General features: G+C 38.4%; 1 protein-coding gene across 3 annotated transcripts in view; it reads right to left on the reverse strand.

Annotated features, from left to right (window-relative positions):
* The window catches only part of LOC105042573 (serine/threonine-protein kinase STY46), a 111,778-nt gene that overhangs the window by 66,212 nt on the left and 30,411 nt on the right, over positions 1-15,155 (reverse strand). For 2 of the 3 annotated variants that reach the window (XM_073256821.1, XM_073256822.1), the window contains exons 6-7: positions 3,581-3,631; positions 1,492-1,591 (exon numbers count right to left, since the gene is read on the reverse strand). In XM_073256821.1, the coding sequence (XP_073112922.1) occupies positions 1,492-1,591; positions 3,581-3,631 (151 nt within the window). The remainder of the gene's footprint in view (positions 1-1,491; positions 1,592-3,580; positions 3,632-15,155) is intronic. The other variant, XM_010919856.4, reaches the window with a different exon arrangement.

Here is a 15,155-nt window from a genome sequence, read left to right on the forward strand (position 1 = left end):
TTGGGTGCAAAGTACAAGATCTTTTATCCTTTCGTAATGTAATAGGCAATTCTGAACCTGGAGGATGGCCTGCAGAAAACTCAAACAGACATGACATAGTTGGTGATGGTAAAGATGGAGAAGCTCTTTTTTCGCGACGACTATAGACCTGCAAAGGTGGTAGAGTAGAAGTACTAGAAGATGGAGCTATAAAAGTTTTGGGAGGAGCAATAGACGATAAAGGAATACTAGATGACTCGGAAGAGATGGAAAAAAATATAGTGGTTTCAAAGGAGACATCAACAGAGACAGTATCGTTTAGAAAGATGATCATAACATCAGCATCCTTTCTGAGTACGAGAATATCCCAAAAAGATACACCGAACAGATCGAGGAGACAACTTATCTCTGCCAGGTCTTAAAAGATGAACAAAACACAGACATCCAAACACTGGTGGGGTGAAAGACAAGGGTTCCTCAAAGGGATAGAGAATAGAAACTAGAGATTTTCCATCCAATATACTTGATGGAGCCCTATTTATAAGATAACATGCTGTAAGAATGGCACCACCCCAATAAGATTTAGGTACCTGCATATGAAACATAAGAGTCCGTGCCACATCTAAAATATGTCTATATTTTTTTTCAGCTACTCCATTTTGTTGGGAGGTGTAAGGACACGAAGTCTGATGTATTATACCATGAGAAGCACAAAAATATACAAAACTGGACTAAAAGTATTCAGAGGCATTATCAGTGCAAAGAACTTTGATAGAGGTGAAAAACTGAGTTTTTATTTCATTATAAAAATTTTAAAATATAAAAAAGACTTCAGACCAACTTTTAAGGAGATACAACCAGGTCATCCTAATGTAGTCATCGACAAAAATCACATAATATCTAAAACCTAATCGAGTCAGGGCAAGACTCGAACCCCAGATATCCGAATGGATTAACATAAAGGGAGAAGAACAATGCTTACTAACAGAAGAAGAAAAGGACACTCTGTGATGTTTTCCTAACTGGCAAGCTTCACATTCAAAACTACTTGAAGACTTGGGAAGAAGACCAAGATTCTTCAGAACTTTTGTAGATGGATGACCAAGACGACAATGCCACCGATAAGATGAGTTGGAGGATGACAACATGACACAAATAGGAGATGTTGTATCAGCAAGGAAGTAAACTCTATCCAGCTTAACACCGCCACCAATCATCTTCCTCATGCTGAGATCCCGAAAATGGCAATGAGAAGGGTAGAACGTAACTGAGCAGTTTAAAGATCTAACAAGACATCCAATAGACAACAAATTCAAATGACATTTAGGAGCACATAGGACATCTGTAAGAATGAGTGCAGGAAAAATCCTCACAGTACCGCATCCAAGAATAGGAACTGAAGTGCCATCCGCAATAGTGACAGATAGCATATGAGACAATAGAGTGTAAGAAAAAGACCTCTGTTATCTGTGACATGAAAAGAAGCATCTGAATCTAGAAATCAGGACATACCAGGAGTGACTGCAGTAGCCATCCCAAGAGTTGAAGACATAACTGGTGGAGTTGAAGATATGAAGGCACTGGTAGACTGGAGAAATCGCTCGTAGTCAGTCTGAGAAACCAAAACAGAATCATCAATGGCCGGAGTGGCACCAACGTCAGATGAAACTATGGAAGAAGCAACACTAACAGGACAAGAGGCAAAAGACTTTTCAAATTTCTGCTAACAACACTCAACAGGATGATTTAAACGTCCACAATATGGACATAGTGGAAAAGAATTGCGTCCACGTCCATGACCTCTGCGACCCCCTCGGCGGCTACGAGTACCAACGGCAAGAGCAGTGTTCTCCATAGATGGAGAAGATATGGGCTATAACTCAATAACACTTAGAACACGACTCAGCATTGCTCAAGGTGGGAATGCTATCATCAACCATGAGTTGAGCTCAAATATGAGAGAGGGATTAAGCCCAGAAAGAAACTTCGCTACATAGAACTCTTCATGCTGCTGTTGAAGAACAAAAATATCAGCAGTGAAAGGATGATACTAGGCAAGCTCAGTCGTCTTTTCCTGAAGAATGCTGTAGTGCTCCTGAATTGAGACATCTCCCTACTGCAAAGAAAAGATATCTGAGTAGAAAGAGTAGATCTTTGAGACATTCTTCTCTTGAAAGTATGTCATCCTCAAGAAATCCCACATCTCTTTTGCAGTGGATAGAAGCATCACAATGTTAGCAATATGAGGCTCTAGGCTATTCAACATCCAGATAAGAACAGCATAATCAGCCTCTTGTCATTTGCAGAATTTTACTAAATCAGCACTATCAATAGGTTTCTTATCTAGGTGATGAAGTTTCCTATGGGATCCCACCATGTAGCGAAATGCCTAAGACCAAAGAAGATAATTGACACCATTAAATTTGACACTGGTACCAAGAGAGGTGGTTTTCAGATCATTCGAGGAAGAGGCCATTGAGTAAATCTAGAAGATCTGTCAAAAGAATAGGCTGAATAACATAGGAGACCAAGCGACTACAAGGAAGAATAGATATATAGCAAGATAGGCTGAACAACAGTAGTAGCAGGAGAGAGATCAAAAAGCAGTAGAAGAAGCGGACAGCTAAGGGACACCAAGAGAGAGAGGCCGAACAGCACAAGGAAAAACCAAGAGAAGAGAAGGGGACCGTGCGGCACCAGAGATGGCTGCAGTTTGATTAGGAACAAGGCTCTGATACCATGTTCAAAAACAGAAAAGAAAAGAAATAGAGCAAAGAAAAAAATCTGTTGAAAAACAAAATAGAGGAAAAATTAATTATCTATTTCATCTAGCCTCTAAAGGGCTTTCATAGGCATTTAAATACAATGTATTTGGACAACTATTAAATATGGTAAGATCCTCATATATATGATTATAACCAAATATGGTTATAATCATATTACATACTGAATTTTGTCTAACAATATATGGCTATAAGATCCTCATATATATGGTTATAATCTAATATGGTTATAACCATATTACATACTATGTTAACCATATTACATACTATGTTTTCTAACATGTTTTACAAACAATCTGGACTTTCCATTAAGAATAATGGCGACAGGTGACCTTCCAAGGTATTATACTCATAACTCAAAATATGTAAGAACAAAACTGAAGCAAAAGAATCATGGGAACATAGAGATTACCTAAGTCTACTCCATCAGCTTCCCTATTGACAAATATTTATAATTGCTTTACTACTTAATCTTCCAATAAATACAAGAAAATACCACAGACAACAGTGACAACCTCACAGATTATCAAAAAATAAGAAACAAAAGAATAGAGGTCATATTTTACAATAACCAAAAACATTTTTGTATTGTTAGCAACACATTTCAAGTACAATATATCACAAGCAAAGACAAGATTGAAAATTAAGTTTTTTTTTCTATTTTTGCAGAAACATACTGATGATAGTATGGTTACTACTTGTAATAGTTATTGATATATAATTGCAGTACATTGTCAATATAGTTGCAGACTTGCAGTTATTTATTAATACAATTTAGAAGTTAACCAATGCAAGGCATCTGTTAGAAAGAAGATTACCTCAATTTTGTGTATTCCTTTCTGCAGTGCATCTTTAAGCTGATTGGTTTCCTAAACATTTTGATGAACAAATTAGCTTAAGTTGAATTTGATTTTTCTCAAAAAAATTGAATTATGAGAAAAAGGAATCACATTGAAACACAAAAATATTTGATGAAACTAACTGTGCACGATATCCATGATGAAAACAAATAGATCAAGATTCGTAACAAGTATCAAAAAATACAGCTAGTCTTTGAAGCTAAGCAAAAGGAAAAAAGTAGCCAACAAACAATCCCACCTGTTTCCAATGAACTAAAAGAAAAAAAGTAACATATTTCATGGTTTACCGTACCAGTGTGCACCACCCAATACGGGGCATATCATACTGCACCAATACCAAACCGAGACTTAGTATGGAGGACATATTGAGTCTCAGTATGCTGAAGCAATCCATATATTGGACATACCAACACTACTAGCATAGTACCAGTAAAGGGTCCACTCCCAAGATTGCGAACCTTGGATTGACCTTTTCCTTTTATTGGGGTCTGTCTACGGAGGGAGCAAATGAGGCCACCGATGACCGATACAATTTGGACAAGCCAACTGAAACATAACAATCAATAGGGGCAAACCAATTGCTACATGTATATGCATCAATGCACGTGACATGTACGGCACCGCATGTTTCCACTCCTCTCAGATAGTGGATTGCTATATAGGTGATGCACAGCATGTGATCCTTGGTCTCCATCTATTTCAGCCCATGAATCACCATTTTATGGTCCACTTCAAATTCCTTTGATTGATAGTTCATCTAGTCCAATATATGTAAAATATACTTGGTTACTTGGTTCATGCGCTTGGTGTTAGTCAGGGTACTAGATCTATTTTGTTAGTTTTTACAGGAATCAGTTTACTGATTAATCTTCATTTATCAAGTCTTAGCCTCTATGTCGGAAAACTTTATTGTCAGGACTCATTCACTAATGAGTTCTTCCCACTACATTTATATGGCTTATATTATGCATTGATTTGCCAAATTTGTTAGACCTATGGAAGTTCTGTTTCCATGGTTTCAATCCATTTTCAAATTCTTAAGGAGCAATTTTGATCCTAGCAAAAGGAGCAAATCTCATGTTTCTACTCCTAGGATTGCTCTGTCTTCTCCTGTTCCAGTATGATTTACCAAATGCATTTCTTGGGGCACTTACAATCAATATGTCTCCTTTCCCGTTATTTTGCCTGGATTCCCCCCTACTTTTGGGTGGAAGGTTTCCTATTCAATCCATGACTTATTCTTTTCACCAAAAGGGTTTAAGGGACAGTTCGTACCAGCATATCACATCAGATGGATAGGGAACTGTGATCTAGGGCACTTCCAGACTTCCAGTATCAAGGTATGTAACAACCTGGGGTGTCCCAATCTATGCAGCTCAGTATTGGGCAGTACAGCCTCCGTCTACTGGTTCAGCCTGTTACTGACTGAAAGCAGCTTTGCTGAATTCTCTTCTCTATTTTTCCTATAGTTAGTGCAGGTGGGCCCCTGAGGAGTTTGAATCCATGAATGTGGACATGGATACAAGATTCACCAACACAATACGGATACGCCAGTATGAAAACCTTGAAAAAATGGAATATGACATTCCTAGGAAATGCCATGAATAACATATATTTAGGCACATTGTACTTTATACATACATATATGTACATATACACGAATATGTATATACATACATACATAAGGAAAAAAAGATACTGCATGGTAAGTCATTAAAATAAGTGTAGCATCAACTTTCATAAGCTCATCATTTAGTTATCAATCAAATCCATAGGCCCAATCCAACTTCATATCATAATATTAACACCGTAGACTGCAAAACCAATCATTCAATATTTAAAGATTAGTTTTCAAAAAGAAAGCAAATGCCCCTCTTAAGTTCAAAAGCATCAGGAAGTATGGTTGGCCATAGTAATCCCGAATCACCTAGTTTGGGGCGAACCGAGCCGAACTAATGAGGAACCAGAATGATTCCACCCATCAATTCAGAACAGAGGTTGAACCACTCTAAACTTCCCTGTGCAATGGCAAACCAAGCGGTTTGCCTCAGTTTGGTCTCCTTTCACCCTAATCAACCCATTCCCTCTTAAATAATTGAGGTGGGAGTTTGAGAAGGCCTCCCTCACCTTCTTAGCCTCTCCCTCACTAATTTTTTTATAAAAAAACTGTAGAAAATAACTCAAGGGTCAATTTTTTGTAAATCTTAAGCCAGATTGAAGGTAAAAATAGATAAGACCCCTAGATGGACCTACTCTATCACATGATGACATCCAAGGCCCAAATAAGGCAGGTAGTCCCAAAGCATGCACAAGAATATATTGATATCATAGAGCACAGGTGGGATTATTAGATGGATAGTGATTTACATCTAGTAGGTAATGTTCAGTCATATACTTGTTCATCATATACCTATGTCAATATTATACTAAATCAATTACAAAATGTATTGACAGCCTACTATCTAAATTTGAAGTTCCAACACAGCATCCTTGGTATAGGTATGGAATGGGAACTTCTAGCCGCCCTATGCAATGTTATTTATAAGATGCATCCTGATTCAAAAGTTGCTGCCTGGTGTTTGAAAGAGGTTAGTTAACTTGAAAATACCAAATTGACATCATATTCTGTGTTTATTTCATAAACAAAAATGTTTAGAGAGGCCAGTTGTGGTAAGCAAAGACAGCATTAGTCCAAGTATTTTGAGACAGTGACTGTAATTGCTCCTTCAATATTTTATAATCTATAGTATCTGATTTGTAATTTTCTTGAACATATTTGCAGCTAAATGGTGGTTAATCACTTTGACGGATCATCCAGGAATCTTAAATGGCTAGTAATCCAAAATCTCTCACAGACAGTTTCCTCCAATAGCTATGAGCACAACCGATTTACCTTCACCCTCACCCATCGCAAACAAAGGAACCATCTCACACAGAAGCACCTATATGATCTAGTATACATCCATTAAAATCCACATCCAAGAATGAAGCGCATTGAAGAGGAAGTGGAGTTGAAGTATAGTGATCCACTTCACAATGACTTTATGATGAGGAGGATCTGATGACTAGTTGGCTTGACGGCCAGCAGCAACAGCCAGAGCTAGATGAACCAGGATTGCCTCCTTGACAGGCCAGCTTCGTAGTCATGGAGAATAGGGTGGATGCAAAATAGTGGGCAGACCGATGCATGCCATGCCTGCATCAAGCTACCAGCCACAAAGGTAAAGGAGCCTATATTGCAGAGTTCCATGTCCGACGTATCCTTCCAATGATTTGATCGAGAGCTACCAAGAAAAAACTACTATAGTACTCGGTCTAGTCAGGATGGAGGGCATAGTCCTAGCAAAGCTAGGCAGAGAGGGGAATCCAAGGAAAGAAGGAAGCTACTCAGGCCAGTACAAAATGAAAAGATAAGATAGCTACAAATCTGTAGGAGAAAGTCAAGTCTGTTGACTTAGATTTCAAAACCAGACCATCCCATGGTAGCAGCAAAACTGACAACTCGAATGATAATGCATCTGGCAATCAAGGTGGCATGATAGTTTAGGGCTCACAACCCTATGGTGGTCTTCAATTCATTAGTGATCTCAGTTTAGTCATACCACGTAGGATAAGGATCACAGTACATGATTTGGTAAAGCCTACAAAGATAACATTGCATTCAGGAGACGGAATCTCTTAGAGTTCTTTCGGGACATAGTTTGGGACATAATGCTGCTACTGCAAATCACATGGCATATGGAAAAAGGCCTTTGGACATATTTGTATCTATCATGTCCCAAATCTGGGGCATAACACGGCCATGCTATTAAAGGATATGGCCCCCAATAACACGAAGCCAACATTCATAATCTATATACAAAATCTTAAATAAAATATGACACAAGGATCCAAATCCATCGTCTTGTAAATAATTAAATAAATACTGGTTTAGAGACACTAAATCCAAATTTAAATATCAAAACCCATAACCTCAAATTTATAAAGTCACTAACTACAAATTCTTAATCAATTTAAGAACTAAAATCTCTGCTAGGAAATCTCAAAGCTCGCTAGCACAAACTCCAAGCCTAGATCGTCCTTCATCCCTAATGACCCTATTTCTCTAGAAAAGAAAATAAAAGGGGTATGAGCTACACCAACTCAATAAATAAATAAGAAAATAAAAGAGATGATTTACATAAGTTTGTACGTGCATCAAGATATCATTTAAAGAAGATGATTATCATTAGAAAATAGAACATTTCATGATAACGGTATAATCATACATAAACCAATCACACTTTTGCATATGCGTAAATCATATAAATTACATAAATAGGGTTTGTGCTAGAAAATCATAAATCATGCTGATTTTATAATTAAAAATATAAATCTTTTTTCATTTTGCCACGTCATAATTCTTAATAATTCTCTCAACCTAAATGCGAAGGTTACCATATACCCAAGGCAAAATCATAAATCATACCGATTTATAAATAGTCATAAAAAAGATTTTAAGTACCGGTACTAAACCCCGTGCTGGTTGCTGGTCGATACGATATGGTACCATACCGTATGGTACCGTACCGACAATAAAAAAAATCAAAAAAATCCCACCCATCAGCACAAAAAGAAAAAGAAAAAGAAAAAGAGAAAACTGGGCCGATTCGGCCTTGTACCGTACCAAATCGGACTGAGCCGACCTGAATCATGCGGTTTTGGTCGGTTCGACCTTGTACCGTACCGAACCGATCGATTCGGTGCGGTTCGAGATGTTTTTCAAAAAATTAGCCTGAATCGGACCAGTTCCCCACCAATACGATACGATACGGGATGTATCGATCGGTTTAAACCGGTACAGAATACCATGGTCATAAATCTTTTTTTCATTTTGCCACATCATAATTTTTAATAATTCTCTTAACCTAAATGCTAAGGTTATCTTATACCCATGATAGGACCGTAATCAATATGATACCAACAACTATAACCCATTAGCAGGGCCGTATGCCAAGGTATCATAACGCGCTAGCGAGGCCGTATGTTGAACTACCATAACCCGCTAGCAAGTGCTGTACATAACTATCTAAAAGCCCATAGTCATATTTCTTAAAACATATGCTCTTATCGTAGATAAATAAATAAGTTGAAAGATATTTAACGACTTTATAGAGTTCACAGTCTATGCAGTGAAACAATCATGAAATTAGTACTTTCATAACTATGCAAATTTTCATAAATATGAAGTTCACAGTTTACATACAAGCCAATAACATTGAAATATCAATAAAACCATACTTTTCATGACAACACATGATTTGCATAATATCATATGCTTGATCCTTAATTTAAGAAAACACAAGATCATCAATATCGAATATTCTTTTTATATTTCATAAAGTTTTAAACATTAAAAACAACTAGTAATCCGAAAACAAGGAGTGTCACAAACACTTACAATTCGAAAATTAGCAAAAGGTATAAGATCTACTTACCTTGTCTGTCTTAGACCTTTAGACTTCGCTAGGCAAATCTGCTAATCCTATTTAAAATATTAAATCATAATTAATTTCTATTCGATAAATTCAATAAAACTAAATAATAAGAAAAGTAGACAGATGGCCAGGGGATGGCATTTGACGGCTCCAGATGGGTTGGATCTAGGTGACTCGATCATGAATCAGGAAGTATGGAGTGGATCAAGGCTAAGATCGATGTACAGGTTCCATCAATAGGGAATTTCAAAAACATTCAACAAGGTCAAGGTGATCAATCCGATAGGCTACCCAAGGTTCTTGCCAGGATCAATACAGGCCCATGAGATAAGAAGACAGGTCTCGATACTGGGATCCATGGGTCATCTTAGAGAGAGAAAAAGGGACAACTGAGAGAGAAAATCAAGAGAGAGACGTTCTTTCGCTCTCATATTTTTTTTCTTCTTTGGCTGAACAAGGGGGTGAAGCAGTGGCTGCGATCAAAAGATGGTTGCCCATGGTGGGGCCGACGATGGGCAGTGGCGTACGAATACAATCGGGGGCAGTAAATGGTCAACAAGAAAAACTATTGGAAAAGGCTCAAAAAACAAGAGAACCATGGTCTTTTCTATTTTTGACCATTGGCCACTTGCCTGTGGCCATGGCCTTGCCGTGGACGGTCATCGAGAGGCCAAGGTACTCAACCCGAGGTCTTGTGTCCAAAGACAATGGCATCGGTGACCAAACAAGGGGGAAAAAGCCAGAAAACAAGGGAATCAAGAACTTGATAGGTTTTTGACAAAGTACAAGCTAGCAAGGGTGGTTTAGGCCATGGAGAGAAGAGGAAGAAAAGGGAAGGCCAAGGCATTACCTCGGCTTCGGCGAGCTCTGCGGCTTTGATTTCCAATGTGCACAATGCTAGGATGCCGTGGATTTTGATGGGAGAAAGAGGAAGAAAGCGGGAGGAGTGATGCTCGACAATAAACAATCACACCAGGGAGGGGAGTCTAATTTATAAAGGAGACCTAGGGTTTCGATGGCCCTACGTCTCGTATTGCCACTAGAAATCACCAAAGAAGAGGAAGATTCCCTCTGCAAGTCTCCTAATTTCTTGCCATGTCCATAACATGCATGGGCACATGGGCCAAGCCCCAAGTCTAGCCAATCAAGTGGACTAGGCCTTCACAATATCTAAGTCATATGTTGCATCATATTCCACCAGACAGGATATGACTCATATGGAAGACAGGATATGACTCGTATGGATACGGCTCATCTGAGGCATCATAATTGAGTGAGTACAATCCTTCATAGTCTCAAGCATCTCACTAGTCGAATTTCGCTAGGATCTGCAAATAGATAGTCTAGTATCAAAAAAATCCCCCTCTCAAGGTACCAATCCCAATTCCAGGTTGCACAAATTGCTCCTCTTAGGATAGCCATCCAACGAGTATAAATTATGGGAGGATACAATGCAGAACAATGTTGCAAACTTGCAATATTGGAGTCTCGGTATGCTATGCCTGGTCTAGAATATGAATGTGATCTCGATGTCTTTGAAGGACATCAACACTCCACAATACTTTAGATATCAGTATGCATTTCACACTTTGAGAACATTAAAGTGCTCTACTTGTTCTATTATATGTTTAGTTACTTATAAATACATTAACTAGCCAACTTCAATCCCATTTCATGGTAAAAACAATATTGAGACAATGATAAAATTACAAAGTGGACAACAATAATTATCAAAATTATGTGGAAACAAAAAAAAATTGAGAAAACAAAAAAAATTGAGAAAACAAAAAAAATTGAAAAAAATAAAAAAATAAAGAAAGTGGCATACCAATCAGCTGACTGGTACATCAGGAAGAATCATGTGTTCGTATGGCTCCAAAATTGTACCATAACATACTAGTGGCTAACAAGTATGGTCCTAGTACCAGTTCGACCAACATTGTTACCAAGTATATGGAGTGTGTCCAAGAAGCATCTAAAATTATTTTTAGATTTGAAAATAGAAAACTTTACACAAGCATCATGCACATATTCGAGAAGTATCCAATGATATCAATATCTGATATGTATTGGACATAGATATAGCATAAATTTTAAGTACTCATGTTTCTAATGTTTAAATGAAAGAAGAGAGTGAGGGAGGGAGAAACAGAGCTCTTTCACTCTCGTTGGTGCTCAAATGTAGCTGGTTAAACGTGGTTCTAAGCAATTTCAAGCACAAAATCAGTTAGATGCACTACACTCCTTTGGTCATCCTTTTTCACTGCCATGTAAGAAGTCCAAAATTCACAAAGAATAGCAGAAATTCTGCTAAAATATTTTTAATATGGCAAGAAATTAGGTTATATTGTAGGTTGGGCATCAGTCCATAATGCCATGTTGTTGTTCAATGTACGATCTATTTTTATATGATTTCGAATAATTTTCTGATAAAACAATAACTCAAACTAAAATAGAATGATTATGGGGAAGAAAAAAGCATGTTTGCACCACTGATGTGCACATGGTACCATAACATGGCTGCAATTGCACTAATCTCAGGCACATTTAGCTGCACCCAAACCTATGCGTATAGTAACAGTAATTTTAAAGTTCACCCGATCAAAAACTTGTTTAGAAAAATATATGTAGGGACCACGACATCATAATCCCTAAACAAATTCTAAATTTTGAGATTTTGTAAACCTAAAAATTTTCAAACAAAGAATTAATTAAAAGAATGCAATTTGAATTTAACAAGTGAATTTGGGAGCAAGATAATTATCAGGGATTTCAGATAATTATCTAAATTACCAATATTATTTCATAAATTTGATTAAATAATAATTAAGCATGCAAAAAATATTTTAAAATAAGTTTAAAATTAGAAAAAGGAACACACCTTCCTATATATAATTTTAAGGCATAAAGTGTATGTGAAAACACCTCCCTATATCAAAAGAAATTTTTCATGCAGACCCTCTGTCTAGCTTGCTACATGTTGAGGCTTCTCTTCATCATCTACAATATAGTTAATCAAACACCGGGCTAAGCTAGGCTCGGGCCAGGCTCTAAGATAAAAGTTAGAGACTAATGCCTATGCTCAGGTCTGACCCAACTCGAACATCGGGCTTACATTTTTTGCCCAGGCCTAGCCCAATGTTAAAGAGCCAATCCCAAGCTCGCCCACCATACCAGATTTCCGAACCCACTGATTAGATCAATAAGTTTAACTATATAATACATTATTATTTCACTATAATATATAATTACTTAATATAGTTAACATATAAAATATATATAATCTCGGGCCTGGCCAAGCTAGGCCATTTTTTAATTTTCCCAAGCCCGTCCTGATTTTTAGATTAAGCCTACTTTCTTGCCCAAGCACATCCTAGGTCAATTTCTAATGCCCAAGCCCACTAAATTTCAAGCTGAGCTGGGCGGCTGCTTGGCCCGTGATCAGCTCTAATCTACAACCAATGCAATTTGGGGATGAATAGTTCAACTATCAAACCAAATGTATGTACAACTGCCTTAGCATGGGCATGCTACACTATAAAATTGTCGTCAATTCTAGATGTTACTCCAAAGGTACCATGCCTCCTTGGATCGATCTATGAAACTTCACGAGTCAATTGCGTGTTTAGTCACAAGCACCATCCTCGTCCCCTTTAGGACATGCAACAAATCTAAGGCATCAATGTCCAAAATGGACCAATCACCTATCTTGGGGTCCAATGACTAGCATGAAGCCAGTGTTGCCAAACTTGGCTCTTTTGCAAGCTAAGCTCAATGACAAATTGGCATATGGCATGGTCATGAACCGCCTTGGTGGTAGCTACACGAGTTACCTTATTGATAGTTGGTTCTGATAGCAATTCCCTTCACCTCTTATCTCATTGCTGAGTACCAAGGTCTTAGATTAATCATGTGGAAATGGAATTTAGGTATTTTCTTTGGGTAGGCAAATTGGGATAGTGAAAACTCGACTTAGTAGTTGGGGCTAGTATGCCAATCAAGGTTTGCCGTGCAAATCAATACCGATGCATATCGATCGTACCATATAGTATCAGTACCATGGTACAACGGGATGTACCGACACTTGATATGTCGAAGCAAGCACTGCATTGGGCATACCAACACTATAATAGGATGGTACTGGTACCAAGATAGCAAACCTTGATGCCAACTATGGGCTATGGACTTGCACTCCCTAGTCTTCATGCTCAACATCAAGTAATCATAGCAAAGTATGCTATCAAGGTACTCATGCAACCTGCCAACCCTTAAGTGCTGTGGTCCAAACAAAGTATGAAGTTTCACTGATACAGCCATTGAAGCTATTGCAGCCACCTTCTACATCATGCATCTAGAAAGACATCTAACCAAGGTCCGCAATCTCGATACTGGATGCTGTACCAGTACCTTCTAGTATAGTACTCACTCCACAAAAATTGCTCTCTAACTATTTTTCTCAATTTTTGTCTTAGTATACTTCGATACAGATTGGTACAGATCAGTACACAACTCGGTATGCCTCGATATAGCTCGATACATCTCAATACGGAGTGTTACACCTCGGTACAAGACGATACGAGGCTTGCACCAACTTGAAGTTAAGTTTCGTACTGGTTTCCTCCCAATACGGTATGGTACAAGGCAATACTACAGACCATGCATCTAACAAACTTAGTTGATGGTCCTACCATATCTATAACGGCTTCTAGCATTTGACAATAGTAGCTCGATCATTCATCATGCATAGCTGTCTACATCATTGTTTTCTCTCTCGATCATTTTGGCATGTTCAACTCTCTTAGCTCAACATATGGTTCCAATATCCCAACAAGAGCTTTGGTAAGAGAAACCTAACTAAGTTGTAGCAACCATTTCCCCCCTTAATGATCGAGTAGATTGTCTTGTTTCCAATACCTGCAGGACACTAACCAAATTCTATATGCTAGAATCTATCGAGCTCGTGCTCCATCTATTTGAAGGATACATATCAGCAAGTGTATCGTCTAGTAGGAGAGGCGTACCCACACATGTCCTTTATGATATGACTTTTGGAAGCTCAAGCTCCAGCCTAACGCAGCACTTTTTTGGTGGAAGGCTTCCCACGAACATCTTCCCTGTTCCTCAGTCCTTGCTTGTAAAGGCTTGCTATCCTCATCATCACGTCAATCATGTGGTGCTCCTGATGTGAATGTGGAATATGTGGTCCTTGGGTCTCCACACTCTTGTGCAGTGTGGGATCATCTCATTGTGGCATTAGCCATCTCAATAGATTGGTCATTCCTTGATGACCTTTTCTATGCCTTGCTATAGTTGAATGACAAATATGTCAGCCTTAAATATGCCATTCTTGGCTATGTTGGGTGGTTAATGTGGTTCTTGCATAATGACTAACTTTTTAACCATAGAGGTACATTTGCTAGAGTGCTGGTTACCAAGGCAATCTAGATGGCTCCTGAGTAATTAAATACAGTGGACGAAGCTGAACTTTGAAACTTATGTGCTCTGGATGGCTAGGCCTCACAAGGCCCTCCTTCCTTTTATTTTTATGTGGCTGCCCCATCCCACTAGCATTCTCAAAGTCAATGTTGATGCATCAATGTGGTCAATAAAGGCTATGTAGGGATTGCATATGTGATATGGATCAAGGATTCAGATCCCAGCAGGACGTCCCACAGGACATCGAGACAGAGTATCATCCTTGTGTCAGGATAGGGCCGTCTCACTAGTATCCCAACATCCCGATTGGGACATCTTGGGACATCCTCTATCCCAAGTATTGGAATATGACAGGACAGCAACACATCCCGTTTCATAGAAAAATCGAGACAGTCCCATGCCACAACATTTAAAACCTTGATATAGATTACTATGGAGCAGTCCTTATAGCCAGTGCCTAATAGGTGTGGTTTACCTCAACCTCTCTATAGAGTTGCATGCTGCATAGGAGGGCCTTCATGCTGCTATTATGACACTTCAGGCCACAATGGTGTGGCTTGAAGGGGACTCCTTGAGAGTGCAGCAATGGATGGCCCAAACACCATCCAAGCTAGGCCAGC

The sequence above is a fragment of the Elaeis guineensis genome, chromosome 4 (assembly GCF_000442705.2).
Source record: "Elaeis guineensis isolate ETL-2024a chromosome 4, EG11, whole genome shotgun sequence".
NCBI lineage: Eukaryota > Viridiplantae > Streptophyta > Magnoliopsida > Arecales > Arecaceae > Elaeis > Elaeis guineensis.